General features: G+C 42.6%; 1 protein-coding gene across 2 annotated transcripts in view; it reads left to right on the top strand.

Moving 5' to 3' along the window:
• The window catches only part of HAUS6 (HAUS augmin like complex subunit 6), a 41,713-nt gene extending 30,236 nt beyond the window's left edge, over positions 1-11,477 (top strand). For both annotated transcript variants that reach the window (XM_040963787.1, XM_040963788.1), the window contains 3 exons: positions 566-701; positions 8,559-9,608; positions 10,669-11,477. In XM_040963787.1, the coding sequence (XP_040819721.1) occupies positions 566-701; positions 8,559-9,608; positions 10,669-10,727 (1,245 nt within the window). In that variant the 3' untranslated portion in view covers positions 10,728-11,477. The remainder of the gene's footprint in view (positions 1-565; positions 702-8,558; positions 9,609-10,668) is intronic.
• The last annotated feature ends 201 nt before the right edge of the window (positions 11,478-11,678 follow it).

Below are 11,678 nucleotides of genomic sequence, written 5' to 3' on the forward strand. Positions count from 1 at the left end.
CTAGGGGCTGATGTTAGAGCACAGTGGGTTAAGCCACTGTCTGTAATAACTTGTAGCTTCTGTTGGAACGCTGGTTCACTTTCCATTTTTTTGCTTCTGATCTACCATCTTGCAGTTGCTTTAGGAAGAGTAACAGACAGTGGCAAGTGTTTGGGTTCCTGCTACCTGTGTATGGAGGCTAAGATGGAGTGCTGGGCTCCTAGCTTCACTCTGTTCCAGTTATGGTTGTTGTTGCCATTTGGGGAGTGAATAGCAGATAGATGGTCAATTCTTTCTTTCCCTCTCTTTGCTCTCTTTCCTTGTCATTCTGCTTTTCAAATAAAATAATTTTTCAAAAACTTCTTACCTGTTTCCTTTGTAATGGGTTATCTGTGACAAGAAAAATTGATCATATAGGATTGTAGCCATGTGATCTATATCTCAGAACTTAATTATTGCTTATTGTTTGTACCATCTGCTGAGTTAAGACTGCTACCTGCGAAGTGTCATTGTTCTTTGAAGGTTTTTGTTACATTCGACCAATGCGTGTGATTATTTTTGTTTTTGTGTTTCTTTTCTGTTTTAGGTTGCCAGAGCAGTTTCATCTGATTCTCCACAGGTCTCTGAAGGAAAGGAAGTAAAATTGGAGGAACTGATTGACGCTCTGGCTTCTAACCCCTTCTTAACAAGGAAGCAAATTCCCCGAACTCCAGAAAATTTAAGTAAGTTTAGAATATGTCTTATTTTTCTTTCTTAGATACGTTACCCCTGTTAGAATCATGGTCTTACTGACGTTTTAGAAATGTGTTAAAGCTGTTTTCAGTGTCTTGGTTCTTTAATCTTTTTTTTTTTTTTAATATTTATTTATTTTTATTTCAAAGGCAGATATAGAAAGGAGAGACAGAGAGGAAGATCTTCCATCAGATGGTCTACTCCCCAAGCAGCTGCAATGGCTGGAGCTGAGCCAATCCGAAGCCAGGAGCCCAGATCCTCTTCCAGACTTCCCACACGGGTGCAGGGTCCCAAAGCTTTGGGCCGTCCTGGATTGCTTTCCCAGGCTACAAGCAGGGAGCTGGATGGGAAACTGGGCCGCTGGGATTAGAACCATGTGGGATCCAGACATGTTCAAGGCAAGGACTTTAACTGCTATGCCATCGCACTGGGCCCATGTTTAAATAATCTTAGTTTATTAGGGTACAAAGGGTCACAGGCTACAGGGTGAAAGTGGGTGATATCATTTGTTTCCACACTAATATAATCATTTTGCCCTGTATCTGGGGTTAGGGGAGTAACAAAGGGAAAAGCCCCACCCTACCTTCCACCCATCCCCAATCCCCAACATGAGGCGCTCTCCAAGGGTCCTGCTCAAACAGTTTTGATAGTTCATCAGTTCTGGATTGCTGCCAATCTCACCGTCCCAACTGCAATGAAACCTATTCAGAGTCCACTGGCTAACAGTCTCTTCATGGTTGGGGTTCCAAGATCAGCAGTTCAGTTGGAGAAATATCCAAAGAAACTTCATCTGAGTTGATCCCAGATCTGATTCTTGAGTGAGTTTGCTAGTACAGACTCCAACACTGTGTGTCACACCAATCAGCTTATGCATATGCTGGTCGTCGCGATTGCTGAGTCCATTCGGCTTCCAGCCCTGTCTTCCTTGTGAACCAACGGGTGTTGTAGTCCAGCTCGATTCTACCCACTTCATACTCGGTCTTCATGCAAACCAGTTGGAGCTGCAGCCTAGTTGGGGCGACTCCCCAAAACCCCTACCAGTTCTGCCCCCTATCCTGGTTCCCATGCTTGCCAGTATGCACCGCAGGCTTGTCCATTCTGTCCCACATCCCATTTAGCTCTCGCACACGTCAATGGACATTGAAGCCTGGTTCCACCCAACCAACCTATTATCCAGCGCATATACTCACTGGCAGGTGCCTTTCTGTCTAGCCACCTCTGCTCCTATCCTGGGTTTCCTGCTGTCCAGTGAGGGTGGTAACCCTGAGGGAGGTGCCCACTATTTCCCTACTAGGCCACACCCACTCCCAGAGTATGCAGTCTCCAGGTTTTGGCATTTGACTTGACAGAATTAGCTCCCAGTACCAGCCTCTGCCAGCTAATGCTGTGGCTAAGCCCAAACACCCCTCAACCCACTCTAATTTTAACTCGCACCAGTCAGAACAGTCAGCTCACCGTGAGGCCCACAGGTGCTATAGCCCTGCCTAGTCTGAACTGCCCCTATCCGTATTCACGCTTTCCAATGGAAGTGTTTATCCAGCAGGGGAGCCCACATTCCCCTGTAGGCTTTGCCTCCTCCCCGATTGTCACATGTGCTGTTTGGGTGCTGCAACCACTTCTGGTACGGCTCATCTCATCTTGGCATTACTTGTTGTGTACTGGTATGTGTTGCAACCGAACCTGGCTCGACCCACACTCTGTTCTGGTGCTCTGATTCACCAGAAGGTAATGTGAACAGATTCAGGCTGGTCTGCCCCCAACCCATGCCATGTGTATGCCAGTGGGATAATTTTCATTGCCTGTTCTGGGTTGTTCCCTGTTGTGCTTGTTGCGCTTACCTGCATAGGACTGTGTCCTGCCAGAGGAGTTGCCCAGGCTCCTCCACCAGAACCTCTCCCAATGCCAGTTTTCGCGCATACCAGTGGGTCCATGAGCCAGCACTACTCAGTTCGCCTCCTATCCTAGGAGGAACAGTGGCTTTTCCTAACTGGCCTTCAACCCAAGCTGGTTCTTGTTGTTGGATATTTCAACCCAGCCATGGCTCTTCCATACCCCCACACAGCTCACACCTGGTTCAGTAAGGGCTGAGACCTAGCCTAGTCCGTCACACATCTCTCCCCAGTCCTCCAGAGCACCAGATCATATTGGAATCTGGCCTGGCTTGGTGCTTCCCGTCCCAGTCCACACTTGTGCCAAGTGAGATTACAATCGTATCCTCATCAGAATGCAGCCTCATTTCCAGCCCATGCGCTCCTTGGTGGGAAACTCAACCCAGCTAGGGTGTCCCGTTATTTTCCCAACCGGGCCTCTTCCCTGCCATAGAGCAGGTGTAGGGCAGTGGTTGTTCTGTCTCTGTTTGGCAGAGCCCCTCACTTGTCCTGGCCCCTTGTATGCTGTGGCTTAGTGCCTCTGCCTCACGCAGATCAGTATATGCAAGGACCTACATGGCATGAGCTGTGCTCTAACCTGATTTCTGTTTCTTGTGAGTTAAGGTTTGTTCAGCCCTGCCCATTCTGCCCCCTTCCAGTGGCAGCCCGGCCCACCCCACATCCTGTTTAAAGATGCACATTTGGGTGCTGCTGCCTTGACCTACCCTGACTGTTTTGGATTCCCTTACCTGTGAGTGATGGCAGGTGGCGTGGTCACACCTAGCTTAGACCATTGCAACTCCAGCTTGCGAGCTAACCCGGGGGACTTGTATTCCAAAGGGTTGGGCCCACACAACCCCACAGAGTCTACCCCCAGCCCGAGTTATCTTGCGTGCTGGATAGTGTCTTGATCCTGCCAAATGTGACCACTCCACAACTCCAACAATTAGTCGGGCAGTGGTATCCAACACTGTCAAAGAGGCCCCCATCCATAGCTTCGGTGTGGGCTAGTGTGTGGCGATCAGTGATGTTCTATACTAATATCCCATCTCTGTATTCAAAATTGAGCTGTTGCATCTGTCTTACTGAAATTATCTTCTGGATACTTCCCTGAAACCACTAGGTCTTGGTCCACTCGCATGCTTAAATCTTTCTTGACCCTGTCATTGAGAATACCCGAAAATTCACTTTGCACCTACACTCAACCTAGTCTTAGTCAGGAGTGACCTCAGGCAGCAGCTACATATCTTGAAAACCCCAGAGTTCGCCCATCTGGGCGACCAGCAGGCAAAGCCTGGCACCATTTGGTGAACTGGCCGCCCTGGGGGTGGCCGAGGACTCGTTCACTGCCTTGCGGCAATGTCTTTGGCATGAGTCCCCCGCGTTGGGTCCGACCCGGCAGGGGCACCCCCCACAGTTGCCACACTGCAGGGAGCGTCAGATGCCCCGATTTTTTGTTTTTTAAGATTTATTTTTTATTTAAAAGGCAAAGTTAGAAAGTTAAAGAGAGATAGAGAGCTTCATCTGCTGGTTCACTCTCCAATTAAGCATGATGGCTGACGCTGAGGCAGTCTGAATCCAGGAGCCAGGAGCCTCTTTGGGATTTCCCTTTCAGGTGCAGGGACCAAAGGTTTGACCCTTTCCCTGCTGCTTTCCCCGGTCATAGCAGGCAGCTGGATGGGAAGTGCAACAGCTGGGACTCAAATAGGCACACATTTAGATACCGACATAAATTTTAGCAATGAGACAGAATGGAGAGCATCAGAGAGCTCCCATGTGCTGGTTCTCTACTCAGATATCCATAGCATCTGGGGCTGAAGCTGGGTGGTAATTCGCATGAATGGGCAGGAACCCATTTACTTGAGTTATCACTGTATTGGCAGAAAACTGGGAACAGGAACTGGAACCAGGAATTGAAATGCGGTATTACCTTGTGGGATGTGACTGACTTAATGACTAGGCTAAATGCTAACTATGATAGCATACAGTTCTGTTTTTTTAATTTATTTTTTAAATTATTGATTACATTGTATTGTGAGACAGTTCCATAGGTACTGAGATTCCCCCCACCTCTCCCCTAACCCTCCCCCCATGGTGGACTCCTCCACCTTGTTATGAGACCACAGTTCAAGTTCAGTTGAGACACCTTCATTGTAAGCATATACCAAGCATAGAGTCCAGCATCTTACTATCCAGTTCTGCTGTTTTATTTGACTTTTTTGGAATGTACTTTATTTGAGCACTTTTTAAAAAGTTCTATGGCTGATGAAGTCTAGATGGGTTAAGTGTATCAGCTTGTGACACCAACATCCCACATAGATGGTGATTCAAGTTCTGGCTGCTCCACTGCTCATCTAGCTCCCTGCTAATGGTCTGGGAAAAGTAGTGTAAGAGGGCTAAGTGCTTAGGCCCTTAGTACCCAAGTGCAAGACCCAGATGAAGCTCCTGACTTTAACATGGCCAATTCCTGGCTATTGTAGCCAACTGTGAAGTGAACCAGAAGATGGAAGATATTGCTCCTTCTCTCTGTCTCTTTCTCTCCCACTCTGAGTATCACATAAAAAAAGATGAATCTTTTAAAAAATTCTCCTTGCCTGCAGATATGATCTGTAATCCACGTTTGGACCAGTAGAGGCTGTGTTTTCGAGCAGTAAGCAGAAGCATCAGCCAGACACTAGTGTGCAGGGCTGCAGGTGAGGCTGCAGTCTGTGATGCCAGCATCTCACACAGGCACCAGGCAGACCATGCTACTCCGCTTTCACCCAATCCCTGCAGATGCACCTGGGAAAGCAGCAAAGGGTCACACAAGTGCTTGAATCTTGCACCCATATGAAAGTTTCAGAAGAATACCAGGTGCCTGACTTCTTCCTGGCACAGCCGCAGCTGTTGCAGCCTTTTAAGGAGTGAACCAGAAGATCGAGGGTTCTCTGTCTCTTCCATTATCTCTCTGGCTCTGTCTTTCAAGTTAACAAATAATTCTTGAAAGCAAAAAGCCATTTTTAAACCAGTGTGCCCTGGAAGCCCCTGGAAAACTACTCCGATTGCTGAACACTTTTTCCTATGTCTTAGGTTTTTTTCTTTTTTTTCTTTTTCTTCTTCTTCTTCTTTTTTTAATATTTATTCATTTTTATTGGAAAGTTAAATTTACAGAGAGAAGGAGAGACAGAGAGAAAGATCTGTCTGTTGGTTTGCTCCCCAAGTGGCTGCAATGGCCTGAGCTGAGGCGATCTGAAGCCAGGAGCTAGGAACTTCTTTCAGGTCTTCTATGCAGGTTCAGGATCCCAAAGACTATGGGCCGTCCTGTACTGCTTTCCCAGGCTACAAACAAGGAGGCGGAGGGAGGTGGAGCATCTGGGGCACAATCTGGTGCCCATATGGAAAACTGGAGGGTGCAAGGTGAGGATTTAGCCACTGAGGCATGTGCCAGGCCCGACTTATTTTAATTAAAAGGCAGAGGAGAAATAAAATCTTGCAATCTCTGGATCACTCCTGAAATGGCTGCAATGCAGAGCTGAGCTAATATGAAACTGGGAACCAGGAACTTCTTCTGGGTCTCCCACATGGGTACAGGGGTCCAAGTCTTTGGGCCATTTGCTGCTGCTTTCCCAGGCCATAAGCAGGAAACTGGATTGGAAGTGGAGCATCCAGTGTATGAACCAACACCATATGCCACAGAGTGGAGCGTTAGCTTACTGTGCCATCATATTTGCCCCATGACTTAAAATTTGTGCTAAATTCTGACATGAGTGTCCTTGCAGAGGCAGATCATCTTGGGCAAATGATTAAATATATTTTTACTTGTGTAAATGATTATTTATTTGAAAGACGGAGAGACAGAAAGAGAAAGAGAGCTCTTCCATGTAATGGTTTATTTCCCAAATGTCCACAAACACCAGGGCTAGGCCATAGCAAAGCCATAAGGGCACAGGGACCCAAGTGCTTGAGCTATCTTTTTATACTTAAAGGTTTGTTTTATTCATTCGAAAGGCAGAACTATAGAAAAAGGGCAAGAGAAGAATATCTGTACTTGTCTGAGCTGGAGTTAGGTGAGGCCGAAGCCAGAAGTTTAAGCAGTTAGGCCATCTTTGCTGCTTTCCTAGGCACATTAGCAGGGATTTGGATGAGAATGGAAGCAGCTGGGATTCTAACTGGTTCCTCTGTGGAATGCTGACACTGCAGATGGCATCTTAATGTGTTGTGGCCCAGTGCCAGTTGGGCCAGCATTTGGTGCTTCCCAGGTGCCTTAGAAGGGAGTGGGATTGGACTAGAGCATTAGGGTCGTGAACCAGTGCTCATTTGAGAGGTCCAGGTAACAGGCAGTGACTTAATTGCTGCACCGCAATTCTGGCCCCTGAATAATCCAATATGATTTCCTTTTGCTAGTGATTGAACTCAAGTTGAACTGAGACAGAGCCTATATGACTGATGGGCAAACTGTAGCTTGTGAACTAACTCTCACCCTGTCCTGTTGAATTTTTGTTAAAAGAAAAATGTATTAAAGACAACTTTTCTCATTTGTGATTGTATTGTTTGAGCTGTTTTCATGCTGTAATGGCACAGTTGGATAATTGAGAAAAACCTGATGGACTGTCTACTGTGTCATTGACAAAGCTGTTACAATCAGGACAGCTCTGAGTATAGAGCAGACATTTCAGTAGAAATTCTAAATAAGGAGGAAAAAGGACCTGAAACATTTTTTGAAGAACTGTAGAATCTTGCAGTCTTCATTTAGCTTTTTTTGATTTTTTTTTTTTTGGTTTGGTTTCTAATCTTAAAATATCTTGAAAGGCACCAAATTTTCTTCAGTTAATCATGTAAAAAAAAAAAGGTATGGTTAAATTTCTAAGATCCTGGTGCTTAGATATACATAAAGTAGCTGGATTAGTGTTTACAAAAGTATTTTGAGCTTCATGTTGCTTAAACTAAGAAATAATGTTTATGTTTTTATTTTTATCTTTATTTCATTTTCCATGAACTTCTAATTCTATATTTAGTTGAAAGGCAGAGAGACAAAGACAATCCAGAGAGAGAAAGTTCTTATATTACATCCAGTGGCTTACTGCCCAAACAACTGTAAAAGCTGTGGCAGGGCTGATCTGAAGCCAAGAGCCCAGAACTCAATCTGGGACTCACATATATGAGCCATCATCTGCTACCTTCCAGGATGGTATTAGGAGAAACTGGATTAGAAGCAGAGGCAGAACTTGAACCCAGGTACTCCTGTGTTGCATGCCAGCATCCCAAGTGGCAGTTTAAATGCTATGCTGAATATCCATGTCCCATGAACTTTTTCAAGTCTCCTCATTCTGCTCTACTATTTGGTCCTTTAAAGAAAAAGCTTGGCCCCAGTGTGATAGTGTAGTGGCTAAAGTCCTCGCCTTGAATGCACTGTGACCCCATATGAGCACTGATTCTAATCTTTCCTCCACTTCCTGTCCAGCTCCCTGCTTGTGGTCTAGGAATGCAGTCCAGGATGGCCCAAAGCCTAGGGGCCCTGCACCTACGTGGGAGACCCAGACGAGGCTTCTGGCTCCTAGCTTTGGATCGGCTTAGCACCAGCCGATGCGGTCACTTGGGGAGTGAATCAGCGGACGGAAGATCTCCCTCTCTGTCTATCTGCCTTTCAATAAAAATAAATAAGTTAAAAAAAAAAAAAAGAAGAAAAAACTTTCCAGGAAAGTGTTTGGAATTCATGAGAGTCATGAGTGCCATATAAAAATCTGTGTTTATTTCAGAAACACTTGTTATTTGTATTTGCCTGTGGGTTTTCATTTGGAGGTGAAGTTTTTTGATGTTAATGTTTGTTGTTTAGTGGAGGCTTGTCATAGAATCACTGTATTTTTGAAACTCTGAATCAGTAGCTCTGTCTTCATCACTAGAAATAAAATGTTTAATCGCATGCTCTATGTTTGAGAATATTGGTAAATTGTGTCAGTATGTTTTAAGTAAATTTTCTTTTTCCTCCTTTTTTTAAATTAGTAACTGAAATTCGGAGCTCATGGAGAAAAGCTGTTGAAGAAGTGGAAGAGAACAGAACTATAGAACCAGTTCAGATGGATATTGAACATAGAGAGGGATTGTCAGAATCATCATCTATGTTACAGAATGAAAGCAAAATTAGCAGGGGCTGTTTTCTCTCAGCAGCTGCTGTTTCTAATTTTGGTCCATCTCATTTGCCAGAAAATAAAGGTGTTTCCGATTGCCCTAGTAACGTACCACAGAAGTATCTGGAGACCAGTTGGGTATTTGAACCAGCAACACAAAGTCAGACAGATTCGTTGAATTTAAAAGTAGCTTGTGAGCAAAATGCAGAAGATACAACTTTACCAACAAAAGTTTCTGAAAACAGCCAAACAGAGGCATTTTCCCCTGCTGCAAGCAATAGGTTAGATCTGATGGGTAGCAGGGAAGAGGACTACATTAAAACAATGGACCACTCAAAAACTTCTTATGAACCTTTCATGCATAAAACTATGTTATGGAACTCTTTTCAAATATCAAGTGAGATGAATTCTAGGAATTTAAAGGATATGGATTTTGGCATATTACATGAAACTCTTCCAGAAGAGATTGGTCACTTAAGTCTTAATAGCTCCAGTAGTTCAGAGATGAATTTTAAAGTGGAACCTCATAGAACTGTACACAGTGACCTTTTTCCAGCTGATTTTCTGGGAGAAAGACAGAGTCCTCCAGAATCAGATTTCAGTCTGCAGGCTATTTCCAACAGTTTTGAGGCTTTGAAGAAGTCTCTTTCCAAGCAGAGGGAAGAATCTTACCTTTTTAATCCGGAAACATTTGAAAGACACAAATCAGAATGGAGCCCTAATCAGAAAAACGTAGAAGCAGATGAGATGCTTGACTTTCTGGGCACTCAGGATTTGCACATTGACTATTCAAAACCATCTCTGCGCATGTCTGTTGGAGAAAGAAAGCGGTCACTTTCACCACTAATTAAGTTTTCTCCAGTGGAACAAAGATTGAGGAGCACAATACCAGGTAGTCTTGGAGAGTTGCTACCTAATTTAAAAGGTAAGACTTAGCTAGATTTTGCATATTTTTTTTTTGTAAAAATTATACATAGTTAATATTGTGCAATCTTTGATAATGTAACAAAATTTGCTACTAATTTATTCATGTTCCAGGATGAAAACAGCAAATCATGCATATATTTGGGGTCTCTGTTGCTGTGTTAATTTATAATTGGGTTTGGGGCACAGGTAAGGAAAATCCATGAAAACCAGAACTTAAAGAACATCAAAAATCTAGTTGTAGTAGAAAATGAATTTCAAAAAGTTTAGAAACACTGTTTTACTATTGCAGTGATATTTTACCTGTGATTTGCTTTGAAATAAGTTTGGTAGTGGGTAAATGAGAAGAAAAAATAGGAGTGTGGTCCCAGTATAAATTTCCTAGGGTTTCTGTGACAAAATACCCACAAACTCTTTGGTTTTAAATCAATTAATTATCTCTAGAGATCTTAAGTTATGGAGGCTAAGAGTCTCCAATTAAGGTCTTGGCAAGGGTCCTGTTCGTTCTGAAACCACTAGCAGAGGGTTCTTTCTCACTTCTTGGAGCCTTTGACCTCCCTAAGGCATTTCTTGGCTTGTGACATTGTAGCTCTGACTTTGGCTTCCATTTCTAAGTGGTGGTTTTATCTTATATCTATGTATATCTTAAAATGACATTAACCATGATAGTGATTACATTGCAATGACTATATTTCTGAACGAACTCATTCAGTTGTTAATAGTTTAATATATACCTATCGGGGGGGGGGACAATTATAAACATTCAGTGTTAGTAATTTTTGAAGCCATGTGTTGGATACTTTAATCATAGTTTAAACTCTTGAATGTTTCTTAATTTTTAAAAACTAGCAGTATAGTATATTAGGACAGATAATATTTGTCGATGATAACTAAAAAACTGGTTCTTTGATAAGTATTCTAGGAATAATGTACCAAATCTTGAAAAAAGATGCTTTGGTGATAATGAAAGTAATCTTACCTTGACAATGAGTGTTTTATTAGATTGAACTCTGTCCTACTTATTTATGTTTCTTTATAATTTTTTTTCATCAATTTTGCAGAAGAAAGCTTGGGAAAGAGCCTTGGTGCAGAAGACTCTCTTTTGGACTGGACAAGATGAAGCTGTTCCCAGTTAATTTAATATGATGGTGCACTTAAAGGGAAATGTTGTTACACAATGGACACTAGTGTATAAGTTAAATACACATTTGAAGTGTAACTCTTTTCAGCTAAAAATCAAAAATGCCTTTTAGCCCTCTGTAATGTTTTTAGATAAGGAAACTATTTGTATATTTTCTTTGTAGAGATAGGGGAGTTGAAATATGAAGTGTTTAGAAAGCATATGTCAAGTTATGGGAAGGTATTTTGAATAATCTTGTAATCATTAAGTAAATGACAAAAATACTTTGAGTTATGTTATAGTTTCAATCATTTAACATCAGGATGAGTAGTTTTTGGTATACTTTTATTAAGTGGTTAACATTATAGCCATTGAATATCCTTTCGTTTTAGGGAAACAACTTTTATTGGTTCTTTATGGAACATTCTTGTACTAACCCTAAAAAAAGTGAGAAAAGTATTGTCTTAGGAATTGTAAAAAAGATGACAAATTAATGATTATTCAAGTAGGTTGATCTTGAGAAATAACATTTGATGGAATAAACTGCATGTGAAGATGAATGAGGATTAGGGCAGAATGTATTTGGACCAAGGTGGAGGCACGTGGCCGGACACCTAAGGAATGCTGTCAGTTTGTGATCTGTTATGTGGGTTGTCCAATAGATTTTGTATTTAGTCTAATTTTGACATTGAGAGGTTAATCCTAGTTTTATATTTTAACAAAAATGTAAATTAAAAGTTTATGAATCTGTTTTGTGGTTGGTTTTCTTGTAAAGTGGGGATGCTGTTTTTAGGAAAACAGCAGTCTAGTTTCCACTGTTTATTGCTCAAAGCTATTAACATTTTCCAATGTTGATGCGTAAGAGACACAGAGAAAAATCTTCCATCCACTGGTTTGCTGGAGTCCGTGTGATGGGGGTGGAAGACAGGAAGGTGTGAAGAGCGTGGCTCC

The sequence above is a fragment of the Ochotona curzoniae genome, unplaced genomic scaffold (genome assembly GCF_017591425.1).
Source record: "Ochotona curzoniae isolate NIBS_2020 unplaced genomic scaffold, NIBS_Ocur_1.0 scaffold_3208, whole genome shotgun sequence".
NCBI classification, from domain to species: Eukaryota; Metazoa; Chordata; class Mammalia; order Lagomorpha; family Ochotonidae; genus Ochotona; species Ochotona curzoniae.